The sequence below is a fragment of the Natator depressus genome, chromosome 2 (assembly GCF_965152275.1).
Source record: "Natator depressus isolate rNatDep1 chromosome 2, rNatDep2.hap1, whole genome shotgun sequence".
In the NCBI taxonomy this organism is placed as follows: Eukaryota; Metazoa; Chordata; order Testudines; family Cheloniidae; genus Natator; species Natator depressus.
Window position 1 is genome coordinate 152,786,331 of NC_134235.1, and position 24,493 is coordinate 152,810,823.

At 43.8% G+C, this 24,493-nt stretch overlaps 1 protein-coding gene and 1 long non-coding RNA gene across 2 annotated transcripts in view; one reads left to right on the forward strand and one right to left on the reverse strand.

The window, feature by feature from the left end:
* The window catches only part of COL15A1 (collagen type XV alpha 1 chain), a 270,398-nt gene extending 261,246 nt beyond the window's left edge, over positions 1–9,152 (reverse strand). Inside the window, exons 1-2 of the mRNA XM_074945147.1 lie at positions 8,794–9,152; positions 8,605–8,687 (exon numbers count right to left, since the gene is read on the reverse strand). Of these exons, the coding sequence (XP_074801248.1) occupies positions 8,605–8,687; positions 8,794–8,804 (94 nt within the window). The 5' untranslated portion in view covers positions 8,805–9,152. The remainder of the gene's footprint in view (positions 1–8,604; positions 8,688–8,793) is intronic.
* LOC141982791 (uncharacterized) overlaps positions 1–24,493 on the forward strand; it is a 39,274-nt gene that overhangs the window by 2,699 nt on the left and 12,082 nt on the right. The window lies entirely within an intron of this gene.

Genomic DNA, 24,493 nt, shown 5'->3' on the forward strand with positions numbered 1-24,493 from the left:
AATATTCCAGGTTACACCCAGTCCCAAGAGACCAGTCACTCACCCAAGTCGATTTGCATCCTAGATCTCACACCAAAGACAACAACACTGGTAGCCAGTTCTACAGTGAACTAACTAAAGGTTTATTAGCTAACAAAAAAAGAATGAGCGTTATTGAGAGGTTAAAGCAGGTAAAATTATATGTACGGGTGAGTCACAGTCTACAATTCCAAATGGTAGCAGAGATGTAGTGTTCTGCCAGTTTCCCAAAAGTCTCTCAGGGCTACCCAGAAAAACTCTGGGGATCTCCGTCTTCTCATTCAGTTATTCTGCTCTGTTAAATCCACACTGTCCAGAGATGAAGAATTTTTCTTTGCATCCATACTTCTAGCTTCTTTTTCTCACAGAAAACAAGTTGACAGTGTCACTACTCACACAGGCTATTTCTTTGAGGATGGAGAAAGGAATGCGTTTAGAGTCTTTCATCTCCAATCATTACCCTCTTGCTTTGAAATGTGCAAGAATTAGCACTTCCCTGTTAAAATTCTAACTTCTTTCTTATTTGATGGGTTATTTAGTAACAGGGTATATACAATGTAAATCATAGAACTCGAAGGGACCTTGAGAGGTCATCTAGTCCAGTCCCCTGCACTGATTAAATGTTTGCAATTACATTATAACAGGATACAGATAAGTGAAAACAATGCATGCAGCATCCCATTAGTTTGCATGGAGTTTAAACACCAAATACATTCTTATACATTTAGCTATCTCTTTGATCTATACTAATCCACAAGGGAATTGGCCTGGCTTCCTCATATGTGCAATGTAACTGTAGCTGTGTCAGTCCCAGGATATTAGAGAGACAAAGTGGGTGAGGTAATATTTTTTTATTGGACCAACTTCTGCTGGTGAGAAAGAGAAGCTTTCGAGCCACACAGAGCTCTTCTTCCAGCATTTGTAAGTGTTCAGTGAGGCCTGGGGCTTTGGCATGAGCTGGTACCTGGTCTACCAGTGTCACTCTCTTATTTTGCATTAAGCTCAGGCAAAACGAATGTATACAAAGTCTTTGTTTTTGTGCCTCATGCCAGACCATATTACTGACAACATGGATTCAGTCCTTTCAAATGGTGGGTCACTGCATGAAGCAAATCCGAAGTTTCTGTTTTGGCCTCATTTGTGATTTACAGACAATTCCTGATCCCATGCTCCCTTGTGCCATTCTGTTACCTTCTTTGCACACCAGGCCTGTGGCAGTGCCTTTCTCATGCATGAATTCTGGCTCCTCAAGAGATCCTCTGGTTTTGCCAGAAGAGCACGGCAATACAGTGGGCCAAATTCATACCTCTTGCAAATCCTTTGCCTGTACTTCCCTTTCCTCCATAACAGGCACGTTTCTACCAATTTATCCATGGTAGGAGCAGTGAGGAGTTGTCATTTGGTATGTGGTGTAAAAGTGTCAGTGCTGGCACACAGGAGGTATTTCTTGCGGAGGATCTCCACCTCACAGTGGAACCCTCGCTTTAGCGTAAAGCCCTGACAAACTCATGAGTGCATGAGCAGATGCACATGTACTTAAACACTCAAAGGATGTTGCACCACTCAGGCTGCTTAAATGACATTTCCTGTGTTGCAGTGCCTGCAGCTCTGCCAGTCCATTGCGATGAAGATTTCAATCTATTCTAGCACAGCAACTCACCGAAGCAGCATCAGTGGCATACATATAAAGATATCACTTACAAAATCATGAAATTTAGCTTGGAACATTAAAATGACTTTCCATCTGAAGCGTATCCATTCTGGTAACTGTGGAGACGAGTGGAAATGAACACAGCCACTATACTAATTATAGACACTTGCACCCCTACTTGTTTCCCCTCAAGAGGCCTTGGGAACCTTTAGCTGCTCAGCAGAGCAAGTTACCAAATAGCCAGTTATTGTCCTGAAGAGCTATTGGACAAAATGCAGCACCAGGTACACTAATCTATTTAGAACAGCAAATGATAGGACAAGTCTGAGGTAGCAAATTTGTTCCACAGGTGTTACCAGATCCTTCAACTATTTATACAGATTACCCTCATCAATTTTCTCTAAGTAAACTGGCTCTGTTTTGATAACGAAGGCATTTTAACAGCTATGAAATCAGGACAGACTGTATATTAAGAACTTGCACAGCTGCTAACACCCTGAAGACACATTTTAAAGATATGAAGTGACTTGTTTAATTTAGACTGCAGTGCAATTTGACAATGTCCAAATGTTCACTTTGGAGCTGTAACAAGATTAGAGGCATCTGCATTATCTGCGAAACATTGTGCTCTGTACAGTCAAGCTTTACTGTAGTCATTGTTTCCTTTCTTGGAAGAGAATTGAAAGGAACAGACCATTCCTGTCAACATTGCCATCACCATCGTGGTGGATAATGAGCCTGTTTCACACATATAATTACTATTTACGTGCATTCTTTTCTACACCCACTGCATTGGCACATTGTGAGTAGAAATACAAATCTGCCTACATATCTGAATTCCAGGAAGGTGGCCAACAGTCAATGTGAGTCAATAATTTGGAACGGTTTCATTAGAACCAAGGGGCCACTAAGCACAAAGTTTGTGTCAACAACCTAATGACAGCCATTCTGTACACACAGATTCAAGGAAAAAAGACAAATATTTACTTTCTGTGAACTGTTGCTGAGCATATTATTTACAGCAGACCCGGCACTGGGTAGCTTTGCTAATAATAGAACCCAGATGTTGATGGGAAAGCTTTAAAGCTCTTTAAAAGTAAGAGGACTCAGACCTAAAATATTTAGATACAGTATATGGTTCCACGTTTGCAAGTCACATAGATAATTTAAACAAGCCCACCTTCTTTTGGAACAAAGTATGAAAACGTGCAACAGCGTTGCTCTGGCTGTCAAGAACTGCAGCCCACACTAATAAGCGTTGAGATATTTTGACATCTAGAAGAATGAATGGGACATTTTGAGAGCAAGATGATCATCAAAGAGGCTCCCACCGTTCCAAGTTTCACCCCGCCTCAGCTTCAGCACTCACACTCTACAATTCCAAATCTGATGCCACAATTGGGAATACATCACAGTCCTGGAGAATGACAGGCACCCTCAACTCCCATTGACTTTAAGAGCAGTGGAAGGTGCTCAGCACCTTGCACAATGAGGCCTTTAGTAACCAATGCCATGCACTGACATCAAAGAGAAGGTAGGGGACCTAATTATTAAATGGCCAAACATGAGGCATTATCACAACTAGAGGAAGAAATTCTAACAATGTGCACCTAAATAGTTCAAATGACAATCACTAATGTAAGTAAATCAGCTCCATCACTTCCCCTTAATAGGCTCTGACACCTCTCTGTACAAACAGAATAAGGTACTATTTGATGCAATTTTCATCTATTGTAATTACAAAGGTTTCCACAATTAGACAGGCTCCATAACGTTCAGTGGCCAGATTCTGCCTGCCCCTTTTGAGGGTGTGCAGTGGGAGGGTGCAGTGGAAAGGGCTAAGGATCTTCCCACCCCTTATGAGCCCACTCTGGGGAGTGCAGGGATTTCTCCCACTCTGCTCCCTCTTGGGTGCATATCACCTGTCGGGGGCAAAGAGGGGGAAGGGCCATGGTTGACCCACCCATGTACCAACAAGCAGAGTGATGCAGAAGGGGGTGCCTCTGAGCACCAGGGCTTTGTCTGTGTGGCACAATCTAGCCCCAAATAAATCATTCACTGGAGGTGAGGTTTTTTTCCATGAATTGGTGAACAATTTAATCTATTTAACTAGCTGCCAAATATCCCAAGTTTAATCAGACACTCAGCTGCCTTGCATACACTCTGTGTTATGATCCAGGGAAACGATCTACACTACCCGTCAAAAAACACTTTTGACTGACCCTTAGCTCCTGGAACAATGAAAACAGCTCTGGAGGTATTATAACCACATGCTCTAGTTGCTAAATTAAAATAAGGCAATGTGTCACGTGGAAAACCGTGCAATTGTGAAATGCAATGTATATAACAGCGACTAATTCTGTATTTTGGCTGGACAACAAAACAGAGCAGTTGGATTTGCTGGTGTGTTAAAAACAGTTGCTTGATCATTAGGGACTTGATTATGCCATTTAAGCAGAGTCCACAATGAGGGGATACAGGCCACCATGTCAGGAAGAACACTGCAGGCTTTCTGGCTTAGCAGGGCAGAATACTTCCTGGAATTCCTGGGCACACATGGGCTGCATACTCACTGCTATACCCCTTTGTGGGGTATAGCATACTCCCCCCTCTGGCGTGGCCTCATCTTCTCTCCACCCACTTTGAGGTGACATAAGCCTACAGGGGCATAGGGATGGAGCATGGGGGTGGGTGGGGAAGGGAGTCATTCCTGCAGTCCCCAAAGAACAGAGACACAAATCCACAGAGGCATTTTGTGGATTTATTCTTAGCATTGCAGTGCCTAAATTTTAGGTGCCTTGCCACCCCGTGGAATCTATGAAGCCTGCGTTAGATGCCTAGGCTCTCGGTATAATGTATGGAGAGAGATAGGTGCCCAAGAATGGAGCTAAAAAAGCCAGGATGCTAAGCAAGGAGCCACCTAAGATAGCCAATAGAAGGGTGTGTCCTAAGCCCCACCCCTCACTGGGATTTAGGCACCTAGGTCCAGGCTAGAGAGAAGATCCTAACTCTGCTTGGAACCCAGAGCCTGGAATCCACAGCTGGGAACTCCATTCCTGGAGCCAGGCACCTGTGTTGTTTCTTGCAACAGTGCCAGTGCACACTTGACTCCACACAAAATGGCCAGGGGGTGGTCACTTCCCTTATTATCTTTCACCCAGTGCTTAGGGAACTCACCTGCAATTGCAGAGATTCTGGTTCAGTTCCACTCTCTATCTGATGAGCAGGGATTTGAACTTGAGTTTCCCACCTCTCAGGTAAGGTGCTACTAGGAATCAGGTTCTGGAGCAGAGCTAGTCTCCAGGCAACCTCATCAGTACAGCTGGCCTGCAGCAGGCTGTCTGATGAGCCACAGCACCTGAGTGGCTGCAGGGGCCAGCAGCAGCAGTTCTGCTGGCTGCTCAGTGCTCATACCCACCCCTGTGACTGCTCCTGTGTTACCTTGGTCCTGCTGCTCCTGCTTTGCCCCCAGCTTTGCCTCTATCCTGCACCTACCTTGAACTCCACCTTGCCTGATACACTGCTCGACCCAGGTCCTGACCTCCAGCTCTGCTTCTTCTGACTACAGATGCTAGTCTGGCTCTTGTATCCAGTTCCTGCCCTCCGGTCTAACCCTTGGCTCCAGCTTTTGACAACCGATTCCAGCTCTGACCCTAGTCCTTAGTTCCCGACGACTGCTCTGACCACCAGGCTAGACTTCCCTTGTCCCGGTCACCTGACCAGTACCCTAAGGTAACTGGACTATAGAGTCACTCACACTCTCTCTTTGGCCCAATGCAAATTTAATTATCTATACACAGTGGAACAACTTCAGCTGCAGAGACAGAGAGCCCACATCAGACTATCTATAGTTCAGTGATTAGGCCACTCACCTGAGAGGTGAGAGACCCCTGTTCAAATCCCTTCTCCTTATCGGGGGGTGAGTACATAGGGCTAAAGGCTATATGGGAGGCTGCTGCTGTCCCCCAATGATTTTGTGTGGAGTTAGGCATGCTCAAAGCCTGATTTTGTGTGGAGTTAGGCATGCTGGGGAGATAGCTGGGAGAACGCCGATTTGTACCTGGTTCGAGGACCACACTGTGGCTTCAGTGGGAGTTAGGCAGCAGGACTCCTGTCTAAGGCAGCACTGTGCATGCCTGGAGGGAGAAACAAGCATCTAGGCTAGGGGACTTCTACAGCAAAAAATATCGGCACTGAGTGATTCTAGGCACCTCCAGGGTTAGAAAGCAGCCAAGTGGAGGTTTTGAGGCTCAGTGACACCTAAATTTTTAACTTAGGCACCTAATGTGGGAGGTTGGGATCTTAAGTCTTTTTGTGGATCTGGACCAGAGGCTGCAACTTTACTTGGCCCTTCCATGGATCATGCAAATGGGGAAGGCAACTTACACTTTCCCCTGTGTATCTGCATAAGGTCCAGGCACAGGCTGGCTGGACAGACAAGTAGCAGGACTGACCAATTACTAGTATCATGGAAGGATGACATATTTATCCTCCCAATTATTGATGCCACCAAACGATGTTTCATATCTTGCTTACAATATGTGGAGACTTTCATAATCTACTAAGTCTTCCCTGATTAACAAGAATACTTATATGGGGCTTATTCTGTCACCCTTACTCAGCTGGAGTAGCATTCGCCCCACCACCACTGGTAGCCCCCCTGCACTGGGCTCTACATTACTCATTTGAAAGTTCAGTGCCCTCCAATAGATGGGCAGGCAATGCCAATATTTCCAAGCTTTACCTTCTTTCATCTCCTTGGGCAGAATCACTTTATACAGAGTAATTTGTAGCAAAGAAAAGATACACATTTACAGCTACAGGGTGACAAATCACCACTAAGAAATAAGATATAACACAGCAGCTTGTAAAATAAAGTACTTGAGACAGGGCCAAATTGTAGCTGTAAGCCACGGCTGCCTGGTGGGGGGAGAGAGAGGAGAAGCCAAGTAGCAGTAGGAAGCAATACCCAGATAATCAAAGGCTAGGAGAAACCTGGAAATCAATAATGATGAAAGAGACTTGTAGACATAGTCTGCTTAGAGTTTATTAGTGTTTAGGAAATGGAAATATTAAAGAGAACAAAAAAGTCAGGCCAATATATTTCTTGGGTTGACTGACCACAGGTATGGTGTCAGCAGTAGCAGCTAGTTAGAAAGCTTAAAAATTGACAGAACTCTAATCTCCTTTCAGAAACAAGCAGTAAAATCACACATGGGAAGATGTGCATTTATCCGGATAATTACTGAATTACCTGCAAAAATACTCTACACATTAATGGGAGAGTAGTTTCCAGTTTGCTGAACTACTGGTCTATATCAGCCTACCGTTTTGCACAAAGATATATGTGCAAAAAAATGAGATAAGTAGTCAAAGATCTATGGGCTCAAACCTCCAAGATACTGGGCACTCTGAACTCACGTTCAAGTCAGTTGTAGGTGAAGACAATCAGCATCTTACAGGACTGAATGTAATTTATATCATTGACTGCTCTGTCTCTGGTGGCAGATCTGTGTGCTAGATCGATCTCTTGCAAGAGCTTCATGCTTATTCGAAGTATTACCAATGTATGACCCATATAGTTATGGCCACATGTGGGTTTCTACTTGTGTTTTTATGTACTATAGGTCTTCATTTGACTGTCCAGTCCAAGATAAACATTTTCGTCATTGTATTGCTGTATTTAGCTTTACATGAGAAATAAATCTTCATATGATGCTGCAAGTTTGATCCAAATAGTATACGCATCGTACTCTGTACGGTCAGAAAATGAAATACATGTAATGTTTGCCCCTCTTTCTCATAGCTTGTTCCTAACGGTAGCATTCATAAATTACACGTAGTCCAGCAATGTAACATACTTGGCCAATATGTAAAAATCTTGCAGTTAGCATTTGCTGACATGTGGCATACCTCCCAGTGAAATGAAAGGAATAACTAGCTGGAGTTTTGGCTGTGACATTGCCACACATTGGGCAGCATGCTGCAGTTGAAAAGGAAAAAAAAAGAAAAAAAAAAGGGGAGGGGGGGTTTGAAGAATACTCAAATCTCTATCTCCAGTCTGTATTTTTCTATGCAGTACCTTTTTAATGCTCCCATAACTATAGAATCTAGGTGCTGCCTACATAATTAAGATCCACAATTAATTCCATTTGAAGAAGGAGCTAAACTCTTTTTAAGGTATATTATCGTCCGTGCTGCAAACCTAACATTTCAATCTCTATTTGCTTTTTCTTCAATAGTATGTAAACTTCTAAATCAATACAGTATCTTTTAAAATATGCTGGAAAGTTATATCATCTGTACAAACTGCAAGGTATTGACTGGTATTGACCAGGTTACAAAGCATGCATTATATTTATAGGGGGGCGGGATTTTCATTCACAAAAGTAAACTGGTTAGATTTTCATTTCAGCATGCTAGTCAAAAATAACTGAAGAGATCTGAAAGGCACAATGTGCTCAGGCATTCTGGAGCACAAATTCATAACACCCAGAAGCAGCATCACATAATGCCTTAGAGATCACACCACACTTAGCACTTGCTCCTGTTAACACCAGAATGACAGCTCTATACCCATCTAACTGCTTCCTACTACCCTTCTGCATCTCTGTAAATCCAAGTGTAGTTTATATACACCATATAACACATGAAGTTATTTTTTTCTTATTGCACTCTCAAATAATGTCGAGAGAACACATCATATGCTCTCTTACTTTTGGGGACCAATTGATGTATTTTAGCCCCCCACCCTTCCAGAATGAATGGCAATTATAGCTCTTAACTAGCAGCAACCTCTCCAAGTGAAGCTGAGAACAGCAGTCAGCAAATACATTAGAAATTTGAAGTGCACAACTACTTTCCATATTAGGAATGTGGCTTTCAAAAGAAACCCTTCACCTCAAGTTAAATAAGTGATCTGGGGAGTTTCTTACCTTCTATGACCTGAGCCGCTAAAACAACAGGGAGAAATGAACCCCAGTGCAGTAGTAGCAAATTCCAGGGCCACCAGCAATGCCTGGAGCAAATTTGCCAAGAAGAGGGAGAAAAAAAAAAGAAAAAAGATAAGACTAAAAGTTAAAAGGCAGAAATACAAGAAAAAAGTAAAAAGTTAGCACTCTTACCTTGAGAGCATTTTTTTTTTAAAGTTTGTTGAAAGACCTTAAGTGGGAAAAATGTTCGGAGAACATGAATTTTTACTTCTGAAAAGAAAAAGTTACTAAAAATTGGAGTCTGTTGTCTCCTCCAACGTTCAGACACGAGTGAAACAAAGGCAGCTCTCAGGCTCTCTCAGTGACTCATTGCAATGAGTGCTCCAACACTGAAATCTGACTCCTTCTAGATTTTCCTTTCAGACCACTGCCTTAAACTCCTTAACCTTATTCCCTACCTTATTAACGGAGACCCTCTTTTGCTGCACCTCCTTCCATTACTATCATTATCCACTCTTGCCTCTAACTACAGCATACATACACTAACACATATCAGTAGAGTTTCTCCACACCCTCTCCCTTCCACCACTCACCACCTCCACTCCCTTACCCAATAAAATATTACTTCCAACATCCTTCCATCCAGTATAGCCAAAACTAGGCATCTTTGTATGGTATTCAACACTTCTCCAACCAGATAAGATTAGCCAACCTATAAATAAGCAAGTTTTAAAGCAAATAACAAAACAGGAAGCCCCCCCCCACCATCAACTGCAATATATGTCCAAGTTAACAGGACTATAAGTGGTATGGTCATCACAGAGAAATTTCTAATCACATTCTTATCTCTGGCATGTCCTGTATTTATAATATTCCTGTTTATAAAGATTTACACCCACAGTATATAGTTCAGAGTCTGTGTCTATATCCATGTCTATAATACATGTGTATGTATTTACAATAGTGACTCCATAGCTAAGGGTTTTTAAGTTTCCATTATAAGTGTGAATTTGCCCCACCCGTCTAACTTTCTGAAAAATGCTTTTTCCACACAGTTTCTTATGTGTAGGTCCCTCCCCAAAGAAAAATTATTTGAAAAAAGTTGGAAGTTAATCAGAGTTATAAAACTTGTTCCGAGTTATAAAACTTTGAAAAAAGGGCTCGCTTGTCCTGGTTTGAAAAGGGTAGGAGGGAGAAGGGCCCTGACCCGCCCCGGGGATGAGTATTCTGAGTCTGAAAAGTGTCGTGTGGAGGTTAGGCTGGAAGGAGCTGATGGGGGCTTGGGAAGACCTGAGCTGGGATGTGAACATAATTTTACCCCAAAAGAAGTAATTTTTTTCCACTTAAATGAAAGTTAGGGACAATCCCAGTCAAACATTCTTTAGACAGAGTTAAGTGCTGTGTATTCTAAACCTTAAAAACAACTATACATCAACAGGCATTAATAATTAGTTTTTGGATAACCGATGTGCTGGAAAAAACCAGAAATTCACAGATACGCTTTCAATCACCACCACCACCTTAAATCTGCCCCAGACTCCATTTACAGGCTAGCAGGTTTACCTTGCCCATTTCGCCTGCCCTGCATTTTTAATATAGCCAAAGATCATCACTATCCCCCATCCACTTTTCATGCATTGGCAAGAGAAACATCCACCAGCTTATAGGCCAGAGACTTAATTTTCTTTTCAGTCTATGTTCCCACTACAAACCACACACTCACTCTCACTTTGTTTTCACCCTTCACATGTGGTCTAGAGACCACATCCCCCTTGATCCATGATACAACACTGGGCTAGAGAGAGCACATCCCCCCTCTTCATTCACCCTCCTATGGGATTGTCTACACTACTTTTCCCACCCTTTAGATTTCCCACTGTTCCTGCCACCAGTAGTGCGACAGTAGTACTTCTCCCTGCTATCCACAGGTTAATATTGCTTTTAAAAAGAGCCAGATACTGTACAGGAGCCTGGGTCAGTCACTCCGTTCTGCAATATATCTTTGGCAGTAGCTAATAGGAATTATTGATAGTGTTGTTATACCTTTTTAAAATCCTTCTTTACTAATGCATATTAGGAAATAAAAAAGTTTGTGCAACCTTTTTTTTTACCCGGAGGAAAGACTACCTAAAAATATACACCATAATGGGGAGATTTTTTGTCTAGTATAAATGGATCATGCAGCTTGCCATATTGAGTGCATCAAGTTTGGTATCTCTGCATTATGTTTCTTGCATATGATGAGTATAACTAAGTGAAAAGTATTAAAGATATGGAGAGATATATAGTCTATGTACACATTCTAGACTGTTCATAACTATTTACTAAATATTGTCATTTATTATAAAAGTATATGTTGCTTTAAATAGTTTCTCTTTTTTTCTAGCATTATTAGTATAATGAGAGTTTTTGCCTTTTTTAATCAAGTGTATATACTGGTTAGGTAATTTCTTTTTAAAAAATGCTATAACAAACAATTTTCCCCAATACTCTATCATTTTCTCTGTTGGGTATGGTCCTCTGGGTTTTTCTTTTATGAAATATTTTTTACAGGGAAATGAATTAAATAGTGTTGATAGCCTGAAAGAGAACATTTTGTTTGATTTTTTTTTTTAGTGACTCTCCATATCTGTAAAATGCTTGGCATACGGGGAGGGGAAGCAATCCTCAATGGTATACGTTCAGAAGGGCAAAAAGTAAATACACAGATTATGTGATAAACCATGTCTAGGGAATCTCCATTCCAGCAGAGTAAAACAAGCACAAGCGATTGAGTTCTCTTTACTTTTTAAGTTCCCTAAACCTCCTGCTTCTGTTAAATCAGACAGACAATTTCAAATCAAGTGGGGAAGAGGTTAAAAAAAAATTAATTATATGGCATTAGTAGCCAATTTTGTAAGTTAATATCCAATATGCCAGGAGGTTATTTTACAGAAAGTCTATACAATAGGGAATATACAGATCTACTTCTTACATAGCAGCAGCATAGTTCACATCAATGAACTATATGAAATACTGCTGAGAATGTCTTTAATTTCTGTTGGACGTTTAAAGGTGGACGTCTAACCAATGCTGATTGTTTTTAGAGTTGCCAGGTAGAGGAAAGTGAATCTAAAATTGTTTTCAGTGAAGCATTCTCCCGACCTCTGTGAATTCCACTGGCCTTCACTAGTGACAATGGAGAAATTTGTAAATATGAATAGCTTATTATCTCCTTCCTGTAGGACCTTGGGATTTCTTGCAGCTTCGGGTTCTTTAGTGGTCTCCATGACTATGGAATATAAATAGCTCTTCTGAGTCTCTCAATCTCCCCTGAGGGCAATAATCCAATTCTGTGTGTCCACTCACTTTTAGTGTGGCCATTTTTCACTTCCATTTTAAACCCAGCAGGAATTCATTGTTTGGAGGAGGATACAGATTTCTTTCCTTCCATTCTTTCTCAAAGTCCAATCTCGATTAGATTTTTCCTCCTGCCATGGTTCTCAAGGTCTCGCAGTTTGTCAGGCAATACTTTTATTTACTCTGCTGATTATCTGTCTCTTTTGACCAATCTTCCAGGGTAGTGATCTGTTTTCATCTCTGAGCCAGCAACCTTAATACTGCTATTGCAGTGCTTATTTCTCCCAATGTATTATCCATTTTAGCTTCCAGTTTGGGAAACTTTGAGTCCAAAATAGTTGTACAGTGTCTGGTAATTTCTGCTCCGACTGTCCTGCATATCTGTAAGGTAAACAACTCATCATCAGTGTTCTCTGACTCTTGTGATGCAGTTACCATTTTTGAGTCCCTAATCCTGCAACTGGCTCTGCACAGAAACACACCTGTTACCTGCACTGAGCCGTTAACTTCAGTGGTATTCCACGCAAGTGTCAGGGTCTGCTTACATGAACTTTAATGCAGGATTGGGGCTCTGTGATGTTTTCTTTGTGTGTGTGCATGGTGTTACCAGCTTTTGCACAAACTTCTGGCAATGGCCTATTCCTGCCACTGCCAAAGTGCACATAATTCACACTAATAGAAAAAAAAAAAAAAAGAACGGGAGGGCGAATGGGAACTACAGCTACAAACTACTAACCCCGTCAGGTATCTCGTCACCTCGGAAAACCAGACTGACCAGACTGAATTACTGTAGACTGATAGGATGTAATGAAACCATGTAATCATGCAATTAAAGACTATCATATGGGAGCTGAATTAAGGGTACACATGCAACTTTACTCTGGCATTTCCTAATTTTTGAGGGCTTGACTTTGCAACCTTTTCATCATTTTTTGGGATGTAATTTCCTAAATGGTTTAAAAAGCAAGCTGGAAAAACAAATTTCATCATCTGGAATCACAATAATCCCCAACTTGGGTCATCAGCAGGGTTAGGATGTTTAGATCCACAGCACAGTCTTCCGCCACCCGAGCTAATGGAGTAACTGATAACAACAACAGTTTGTCAAAGAATATGTAAACCAGCCACTGGGGAGGGAGGAAGGAGACAGACACTTTACCAGTAGGTTTCATCGCTATTTCCTAGACAGCAAAGACCTTTTGAGTCTCAGGACTCCTGGGTTCAATTCCAGGTTCTGTAGGGAAGTGTTCTCCAATGGTTACAGACCCTTCAGTCCTTATCCCCTCCTCCTCAGCTCCTGCCCCAGTCTCTCTGCCCCTGACTCCTGTCCCCTCCTCTATTCCTGTCATTTCCCTCCTCCCTTCTATTCCTGTTCCTTCCCCCTAACTTCTGCCCATGTGCCCCTCAACTGAAAACAGAGTTTTATAACGGGAAGTTTCAAGGAAGCTTAACGATAGGTGTTGCTACCTGTAATACCTATAATCACTTGACTTTTTTTCAGTATTACCTAGTAATTGTATGTTCATTATGAAGTCTGACAGACACTCAAACTTCTCTGTACAGTGAAATGCAGAGTTAGATTCATAACAGGAAAAGCAAATGGAATTTAGTGATGGATAGAGGCAATTTTATATATATAAAGAATGGTCAATGCATTCATCTACCATAAAAACAGCCTTTAAGATTGGAGAACATTTTATGAAGAAGAAATGTTATATACAGTTAAGCAAGGGTGGCGCATGGCTCGGGCATTTGGGGAGGCTGGCATGAGCATCAGAAGCTCCCCCGGTGCCTGCCCTGGACCGTGGCTTCACCCCGACGCCCACCCCTGCTTAGCCTCCCCCACCCGAGGCCCTGCCCATGCTCCTCCCACACGCCAACCCAAGCCCCCCTCCCACTCAGCTCCCCCCCCCCCGCCACTGGCCGCTCATCCTTGCTCCTCTTCTCTGCTGTGAGGGGGAAGGAGAGGAGCGACTCGGCAGGTGGTGGAGTCCCTGGGGAAGGGGGCGGAGTGGGGATGGGAAGGGGCAGAGCGAGGGCAGGGCCACGGGGAAGAGTGGGAGTGGGACTTTGGGGCACAGCCCAGGTGGAGCAATAGCCCAGGTGTCTGCACTCTCAAAGGTAGTGGGTTGGCAGCTGTTTGGAGAGGCTTAGTCAGGGCCGGCTCCAGGCACCAGCTTTCCAAGCAGGTGCTTGGGGCGACAATTAGAATGGGGCGGCAGTCTGTGTCCCACAGCGGCAATTCGGCGGCCGCCCCTGGGCTTAGCCTCCCCTGGCCTTTAAAACTCACCACCTATGCTGTTAAGGCACAATATGGTTTTAAGATCAGGATCTGCCCAGAGGAGATGATAAAAGCTTCTCACAAGTACTGTGCCTTTAAATTAAAAAAAAAAAAAGCAAATACCATATTGTTCAAGAGACCAGTTGGCTGATCTCTCTCGATGTAGAAATAGGGGAAGAAGAGCAATATGGACTGTCCTGGTTTTCTAAGATACAGAATATCATGTGCTTTGATCTACAGTCTACAGGAAAAGTGTTTGATTACTTAAGTGTCTAGCAGAGTGTGGCAGGACTCCCCTTGGCTTCTGCCTCTGCTAGGTTCACAAAGTCACTCGGAGACCCTGGGTTTAGTAACCACTGGTGCGCTTTTTTCTCAGGCTCGTTCCCACCACTGTTTCACCATACAAGTAACCCTTCACCGTTTGCGGGCGGGCGGGGAGAGCTACCTCCCTGCTTCCATTCCCTGCTTTTTCCCTTTCCTCCTGCTCTCCCCTGGCTGGCTTCCATCCCCTGAGGCTTTTACGTAGCCCCAGGCTAATTAGGTAGCAGCTGTCTCCACCTCCCCAGTTAGGGCCAAGTTACCTCCAACCCGCTCTAATTTGTTCCTCTAATGAGGAGCGGGCACAGCAGAGGGCTGAATTTGCAACCCTTTGCCCAGTACCCTGTCACAGGCGTTATTAGATTTTGGGATACACTAAATACTGCTTTATTAAAAACTGCATATCATAGTGTAACTCAAGTTTAATTGTTATGGATCCAATTCTGCTCTGAAGTACACTGGTGTGGTCAATGCTCAGTAACTCCAATAAGTCAAATTCATCCCTGGTGTAAACTGTATTGACTTCAGTGAAGTTAAACCAGGGATTAATTTGACTCATTCACTTTAATGGAATTTACCTTAGTGTAACCAAGAGCAAAACTGGACCAATTATCGTTGATGCCATATAACTCATCTAGCCTTAGATCCTGCCCCCTCCCCGCCCAATCCAGCCCAAGGAACTGGATGAGTTAGGCTGGGATCTGAAGCTCTGTGTAAAGGCAAGGAGAGAGAAATCCTCTCCCTGCCCAGGCTGGGCGCTGCTACTACTCCAGCCTAAAGGCTACAGAAGTATCAGTGGCCCTTGTACCACACATCCCTTCTGGTCCTATTTCTGTCCCCACTCCCAAAGATCTACAGCGCCCAGCTGTGCTGGGAGTCCCCATGGAAGTTTTCTTTATGGTACACCGGGGGTGCAGACTTCTGCCCTGCATATAGAATCACAATCATGCCATTGTGTCAGGGCAGGATTCAGGTCTGGACGCATATTTGTTACATAGTTACTGAAATCATTCTGACTAACTTTTTTTTTAAAATGATGCCATGCTGCTCCATGGTCCCCTTCCACCATAGTGGTAGAACGTTAGCTGAAAAGTCTTTGGCTGACTGCTGTACTCCTCTCACTATTTAATTTCAGACAGTTTTGCTGATATTTAACAGTTATAGGATGTGTTTTCAATATGTTTTCCCCATTTTTAACTCTGGATCCTCTGAAAATACAACCTTGCCCATGCTCTGAATGTTTTTTTTTTCCTATTTGTTTTTAAACAAAAGTGGCATTCAGAAAAATGTAATCAAACACCCATAAAAAGAAGGCAGCCTAATTATAAATGCTGCCTTGTTTTTATGATATACATAGCTCTGTGGAAAAAAAACAGTATGTGGTCATGTAATTGAAGACTGTATCATAATGCATACACAAATTCTTAATGTCTTGATTCTGGCATTTCCTAACTTTTGAGTATTTGACTTTGCCAGTGTAATAATGTTCTTTTAAAATAGTTTGTGTGCATGCATGTGTAAGTAATTCTGTAGGTTTTCAAACAAAGCAAACTGAAAAACAAGAAATTTCATCACATAGCATCAGATTGTCACTGTAATGTGGTCAGCATCCACCTCTCACAAGCGCTCCTTCTGGCTGGGTGTATTTGCATACTTTCAGTAAGTAGTCCCAGCCCTGGTATAGGCCCATATCTCCAGGGCTTCCTCCCTGGAGACACTATCTTTCTGCAGCCCTCCCTGGGCTCAGTACCTACAGCCAGCCAGCAGCTCCCCCAATGTTCCCTGGTCCCTGCCAGAAAACTGTCTTAGGCTCAGTCCTAGCAGCCAGAAGCCTCTCGCTCTCCCAGTCCCAGCCAGCAGACTGTCTTTGATCCTGCTGCTCTTTCAACCAGGCACACGGTCCTTTCTTTGCCAGCTCCAGCTCCTGGCCCTGACTGGCCAATCCAGCAGCCCCTCTGATTGATTGCTTCCTCGCAACCACTCTAGGCCACTTGCAGGACCTCTCCACTGCTCCTTTCCTGGGATGGATATGGTGGAACCTTGAGGCCTCCAGCAAGGGAGCTTTTGGGCCTACTCCACCCCATCACAGTCACGCACGTGGGTCATCAACAGGGTTGGAACACAGATTCAGCACACAGACCTCTGCCGCTTGAGCTAACAGAGTTAGTGAAAGCAGTGGTTGGGTATCGTTCTCTTTGTGGACCAGCACATAGAAGGGGATGGGTCACACACATTACCAGCAGAGGAATAGCAAGACTCAAGAATCTTGGTTTCTATTTGGATAAGGCTTTGGATTCTTTGACCATGGGATGGTGTTCCAAGAAAGAGGAGTGCCAGGCAGAGACGGGCTCCACCTAATGAAGAGAGGGAAGAGCATCTTCGCAAGCAGGCTAGCTAACCTAGTGAGGAGGGCTTTAAACTAGGTTCACTGGGGGAAGGAGACCAAAGCCCTGAAGTAAGTGGGGAAGTGGGATACTGGGAGGAAGCACAAGCAGGAAAGTGCAAGAGGGGAGGGCTCCTGCCTCATACTGAGAAAAAGGGATGATCAGCGAGTTATCTCAAGTGCCTATACACAAATGCAAGAAGCCTGGGAAACAAGCAGGGAGAACTGGAAGTCCTGGCACAGTCAAGGAATTATGATGTGATTGGAATAACAGAGACTTGGTGGGATAACTCACATGACTGGAGTACTGTCACGGATGGATATAAACTGTTCAGGAAGGATAGGCAGGGCAAAGACAATCAAGGTGGACCACTTCCAGCATAAATCCAAGTATAACCAGAACGTCTGGGGGGGGGGTAGGAAAAAACAAGGGGTTAAACTTGGATTTATGCTGGAAGTGGCCCACCTTGATTGTCATGCACATTGTGGGGAGAGTGGTCAGTTTGGATGAGCTATTGCCAGCAGGAGAGTGAGTTTGTGTGTGTATGGGGGTGGGGGAGTGAGAAAACCTGTATTTGTGCTGGAAATGGCCCACCTTGATTTTCATGCAGGTTGTAAGGAGAGTGGTCACTTTGGATAGGCTATTACCAGCAGGAGAGTGAGTTTGTGTGTGTGGTTTTTGGAGGGGGGTGAGGGGGTGAGAGAACCTGGATTTCTGCAGGAAATGGCCCACCTTGATTATCATACACATTGTGAAGAGAGTGGTCACTTTGGATGGGCTATTACCAGCAAGAGAGTGAGTTTGTCTGTGGGGGGGCGGAGGGTGAGAAAACCTGGATTTGTGCTGGAAATGGCCCAACTTGATGATCACTTTAGATAAGCTATTACCAGCAGGAGAGTGGGGTGGGAGGAGGTATTGTTTCATGGTGTCTGTGTATATAATGTCTTCTGCAATTTCCACAGTATGCATCCGATGAAGTGAGCTGTAGCTCACGAAAGCTCATGCTCAAATAAATTGGTTAGTCTCTAAGGTGCCACAAGTACTCCTTTTCTTTTTGTAAATATGGCAGGTGACCAGCTTGGCTTAACAGTGAAATCCTTGCTGATCTTAAACACAAAAAAGAAGCTTACAAGAAGTGGAAGATTGGACAGATGACCAGGGAGGAGTATAAAAATATTGCTCAGGCATGCAGGAGTGAAATCAGGAAGGTCAAATCACACTTGGAGTTGCAGCTAGCAAGAGATGTTAAGAGCAACAAGAAGGGTTTCTTCAGGTATGTTAGCAACAAGAAGAAAGTCAAGGAAAGTATGGGCCCCTTACTGAATGAGGGAGGCAGTGACAGAGGATGTAGAAAAAAGCTAATGTGCTCAATGCTTTTTTTGCCTCCGTCTTCACGAACGAGGTCAGCTCCCAGACTACTGCACTGGGCAGCACAGCATGGGGAGGAGGTGACCAGCCCTCTGTGGAGAAAGAAGTGCTTCGGGACCATTTAGAAAAGCTGGATGAGCACAAGTCCATGGGGCCAGATGCGCTGAATCCGAGAGTGCTAAAGGAGTTGGCGGATGTGATTGCAGAGCCATTGGCCATTATCTTTGAAAACTCATGGCAATCGGGGGAAGTCCCGGACGACTGGAAAAAGGCTAATGTAGTGCCCATCTTTAAAAAAGGGAAGAAGGAGGAACCGGGGAACTACAGGCCAGTCAGTCTCACCTCACTTTGGAAAATCATGGAGCAGGTCCTCAAGGAATCAATTCTGAAGCACTTAGAGGAGAGGAAAGTGATCAGGAACAGTCAGCATGGATTCACCAAGGGCAAGTCATGCCTGATTAATCTAATTGCCTTCTAGGACGAGATAACTGGCTCTGTGGATGAGGGGAAAGCAGTGGATGTGTTATTCCTTGACTTTAGCAAAGCTTTTGACACGGGCTCCCACAGTATTCTTGCCAGCAAGTTAAAGAAGTATGGGCTGGATGAATGGACTATAAGGTGGATAGATCATCGGGCTCAACAGGTAGTGATCAATGGCTTCATGTCTAGTTGGCAGCCAGTCAAGCGGAGTGCCCTAAGGATCGGTCCTGGGGCCAGTTTTGTTCAATATCTTCATTAATGGCGTGGATTGCACCCTCAGCAAGTTTGCCGATGACACTAAACTGGGGGGAGAGGTAGATACGCTGGAGGGTAGGGATAGGATACAGAGGGACCTAGACAAATGAGAGGATTGGGCCATCTGAAATCTGATGAGGTTCAATAAGGACAAGTGCAGAGTCCTGCACTTAGGACGGAACAATCCCATGCACCGCTACAGACTAGGGACCGAATGGCTAGGCAGCCGTTCTGCAGAAAAGGACCTAGGCGTTACAGTGGACGAGAAGCTGGATATGAGTCAATAGTGTGCCCTTGTTGCCAAGAAGGCCAATGGCATTTTGGCATGTGTAAGTAGGGGCATTGCCAGCAGATCGAGGGACGTGATTGTTCCCCACTATTCGACATTGGTGAGGCCTCATCTGGAGTACTGTGTCCAGTTTTGGGTCCCACGCTGCAAGAAGGATGTGAAAAAAATTGGAAAGCGTCCAGCAGAGGGGAACAAAAATGATTAGGGGACTGGAACACATGACTTATGAAGAGAGGCTGAGGGAACTGGGATTGTTCAGTCTGCAGAAGAGAAGAATGAGGGGGGATTTCATAGCAGCCTTCAACTACCTGAAACGGGGCTCCAAAGAGGATGGATCTCGACTGTTCTCAGTGGTAGCAGATGACAGAATGTGGAGTAATGGTCTCAACTTGTAGTGGGGGAGGTTTAGGTTGGATGTTAGGAAAAAACTTTTTCACTAGGAGGGTGGTGAAGCACTCAAATGCGTTACCTAGGGAGGTGATGGAATCTCCTTCCTTTGAAGTTTTTAAGGTCAGGCTTGACAAAGCCCTGGCAGGGATGATTTAGTTGGGGATTGGTCCTGCTTTGAGCAGGGGGTTGGACTAGATGACCTCCTGAGGTCCCTTTCAACCCTAATACTCTGTGATTCTATTCCAGGCTCTCATGGGGAGTGTGCTCTGTGGACTGAAGCTCAACTCCCTGTTCCCTGCAAGCTTGACCCCCTCTGTTCCATACTCTAGTCTCCAACGTGTCCCTGTCTCAATCCAGCCTCTTCCTTCTCCTCCAAGATCCTTGCTCCAGTCCCATTCTTCTTTCCTACTATAATGGTTCTCAGGCTACCCAGGACAGTGAATCATCTTGTTACCCCCCCGCCTCCAACAAGAGGAAGACCTGCTTGTGCATAACTGAGTGTCAGCTCCCTGACATCTCCAGTCTGTTAGCCACCCATTCTCCTCTGGGCTATGCCAGCCCTGATTTTGCCATGCAGGTTAACAATAAATGGGTGCACCCCAGTCCCTGAGCCCCTTTGAAGCACTTCTCTACAGTGTTCAGCCTCTTATCCACTGACCACTCACAGCAATACTGGGTCTGCTGTCCTACGGGAACAGCTTGTTTGATTCAACTCAGAACCAGGTCCTGATATAGCACCACTGTGCTGAGATAATGTATACTGAAAACAATCATAAGGTTATTATCAAAGATCAAGATTTAAGAGATAGTGAGGTAGGATAAGAAGATAATAATGGAAATAGAAGAGTTATATATAAAACAAAATCCATGCACACTTTCGAGAGATTAAACTTAATGCTCCAGACAGTAGTCTGTTAAAGTTCTTATCTGGCAGCGTTTTCAGCCAACCTGGCTGAGATCCTGTCCTCATTAATGTAATCACACTGCACGATTACCTCCTAGGTGTAGGATAAAGAGGTGCCTTCTTTGTCTCTGACATATACCCCACCCCAAAGTTCATTGGCCTTGCACAGAGCAAGGCTAACCCCTATGGCTTGTTTTTTTCCCCTGTGTGCTCCTTTCCTGTTGACTCCATATGTGAATGGGGCTTCCGTAGTGTTCGCTTATAATGTTTAATGTACATTTGACAGAAAGATACACATCTTACCTCCTGTCTGGAAGAAACCTGTTTTTCTCTTTGGATTGGCGACAGACTTTAAAACATATTGTCAATACATATACACAACTTCTTAAACATCACAATTATGAGGATCAGTATGATACAAGCTTTTATTAGAGACCTCACAAGTCCCCCTTTGGTGAACTAGAATGTATGTGCCACGATCAGGATATTTTTGTAACCCACCTTATCAGTTGGCATGAGGGGTTTGTAGGTCGACACCTGTCCTGTCCCAGTCTCCACTCCCCAGGACTCTCATTCCCATCCCAGTCTTCTTCTCCACTCAGTCCACAGTCTCTCCTCCTCCCCACAGCCAGTCCCTGTCCCAGCTCAACCTCCCGAGTCCTCATCCAATTTGTCTCTTTCCTCCCCCTTCCATTGGCTCCCAGTCGTAGTCTCCCTCCCAGACTCCTCAACCAATCTCAGTGCCCCCTGCAGCACCATTTCCGTCACTGGCTTCCACTTCCAGTCTCCTCACCCAACCAGTCCCAACCATTCAAACACCTACTCAACTCCTAGTCCCAGCCTCCACTTCCCCACCCCCCATCTCCCAGTCTCTTTGCCAAACCAGTCCCAGTCCCTCTCTCCCACTCTCCAGTCCCAGTATCACCAGACTCCTTGTCCCAATCTACTCCTGTACCTCCCCCATCTAGATTCAGGCCCCACTGCATTCAAATTAGACTGCCTCCTCCTCCATGCTGCCCAGGTGCCACAAGGGTCAGTGACAGCACAGGAGAGACAGGCTCCATGGGTTAAGTTCTGATGTCCAGCCCCACCAGAGCAGCCATTCCAGGGAAAATTTGGTTTCACCCCTGTAGCCCTGGGCTGAAGCATGCTCATTCTCTCTGTGGGGATGAAACCTGCATAGTCTGGTCAGCACTAGAGGCTCTGAGAGGCAGGAGCACACTTCGACTCCTCAGAGATTTTAGATTTTATCCTCAGAGATAACATTGAAGAAGTACCTACTGAGCATGTGCAAACTTGGATTTTTCAAAGCTTTATAACTTGGCCACATGTGGACAGATTTCCCCAGGGACAAAGACCCGACACAAAAGCTATCCCCCCATCCCCCTGCCAAATTTCAAGGGCCTCCTTGGACGCGTGTGGCCATTAGAGCAGTTCAAAGAAAAGGTTCAAGAATTTTTTTAAAAAGGACAAAAGATATTTTCCCATCCTTGTTCTCAGAAATAGCATTACCATTTCGGCTGAAATTTTCCAGAAAAATTCAGCTTCAGGCAGACTCCTGGCATAGAAAATTTCAACTTGCACAGTTAGTTTGGCAAAGTTATAAGCAACTGAAAATGCATACATTTTAATATGGACAGTGTAGCTCTATTAAAAATAGGAAAATAATTGTTAACAAGGCACATTAAAATAGACTTAGAATATAAATCTTTGCTGTATTAAGAACATTTATTACATTGAAAGGCTCTATTCAGACTAAACGTCACACATTCCTGCTGCATGAATAAACCCACAGAGGGTAATAGGCAGTAATTTCACTGCCTATGTACATATTCAGCTGAGGTGAAGAACCAGTTTCTTCCTCATAAGGTGCTTGCCACAGAGTCTAGAAAACAAGACAACTTCGTCAGAATGCCTCTTTCCACTATCATCTGACTCATATGGTTTCAAATTCTATTTAAAACATTTATATAATTTAGCGTAAGGAATGACCCAATTGGCAGTCTCTACAAACTGCCTCAGGATGACTGTGCCTCTTTAAGGCACAATCCTGCAAACAGCAGAAAGTAGTCCCTATTTTCTTGAGCAGTCCTTTTGACTTAAAGGAAGTTAGGGTTAGCAGGATTAACACCTTAATTTATGGATCTCTTAAAGTGGAGAATCATAGCACTGACAAGACAACATTATGATGTCAAACCTTCAGTAACATCATTAAGTTAATGAGAATGATGTGAAATGTTTATTTTCCCAGGATGACTTAATGTTGACAGACTCTATATTCATACTTTATTAAAAATATATCATATGTGCCAATGCTTCAACAAAGATAATGGGTGAAATCCTGGCCCCATTGAACTCCCACAGACTCCAGTGGGGACAGGATTTAACCCTATACAACTCTTTCACAGATTTTATTTAGGCCATCACTAATACCAGTCTAATGCCTGCCACAGCCATGCCACCTGATTGCTAGGCAGTAGTACCAAACAGTGTTCTTGTTTTCCTCCAGACCTAGTATTTATAAACTCTTTCACTCATGAACATATTATTTAGCAGTTGTATTATGGTAGTGCCCAAAGAGTCCCAATCAGAAACAGAGCTCCATTGGGTTGGGCACAATAAAACCCAAAAGAAGATACAGCCCCCATCCCAAAGATCTTGTAATCAAATGAAAGATGACCTACAAGTGGGTATAACAAACAAAAGTGGGAGGGAAAAAGGAGGATAAGGATTCCAGCAATAAGAACAGGCTGTTACATAGGCTAGCTATGTGTACAAATTGATAATTTCAACACTTTTAGCTTATATGAATGGTGAAATAAATAAACACAAACCTCAGTAGGCCTCCACCTAACCATTATCAGTTAGCAGTCTCTTCAGGAATAACAGTAGAAGTGGATCATGAGGAGGGATTTGAAGGAAGAGAGGGGTTCGTCATGAGTTGGGCATAACCAAAGCACTTCATTGAAGATACTTGTAAGAAGCCATTGTATGGAATCAGGTAGCTGAAACAATAGGCACCTCCACCCAAAACAAAGACCTGTGCAAGGCATAGGGCAGGGGTGTTTCTCTGGGTATTCCTTTGGTAGACATGTGGGGATGTGAGAGAGAAACACCACAGACACAGAGAAAGACAAATCAGAAAGCCCAGGTCACAGCCACAGAACCATGGCCCCCAGAAAAAGCTGAGAGAGAGAGCTTTTAGGCTGAGTGCTGGCTGGAAAAGGGCTTTGAGCTACAAGCAAAGACATGCTGCTCTCTCTCTCTCTCTCTTTTTATTTGATTCCTGCTGTACTGAGGGAAACAGAACTTTGTACATTCTTTGTAAATAAACAGGATTGCACCAAAGAAATGCTTGATTCCATCACCAATTTCTCCTCTTAACGGAAACAACGCCCAAGACACTGAATTTTTGCCTAAGTGCTCAAGTCAAAAGGGGTCACAGTAACTTCTGAATAATATGAGCGCAGTATGGCTCCCTCCTCTAGTGAACAGTAACCGTTTTCAGTCATGATTGTGGCTTACATTCACAGACTGCAAGGAGCTGCTCAAGCACCTTATAAAATCTTACATATTGTAACAGCTCTCAGCCAGATTTGCTGCAGGGAATAGTTTTTCTTTTGGTTTGGGCATGAAGGACATGATGGAGTATGTGGGCTGCAGTATGCAGCTCTGAGACAACCAAAGAGAGAAGCACCATTCATACCAGAAGCTGGTGGCTAGAAAGACTGATGCTGTTGGAGCTCCCGTGAAGCAACAAAAGACTTATTGTCAAATATTTGACTGTGAACTAAGCATCAATCTAGACTCTGAATTAAAACAGCGGTTTTATACCAGCATAGTTGTTACACGGAATATTTAAATATATTGCATCAGAAAAATTC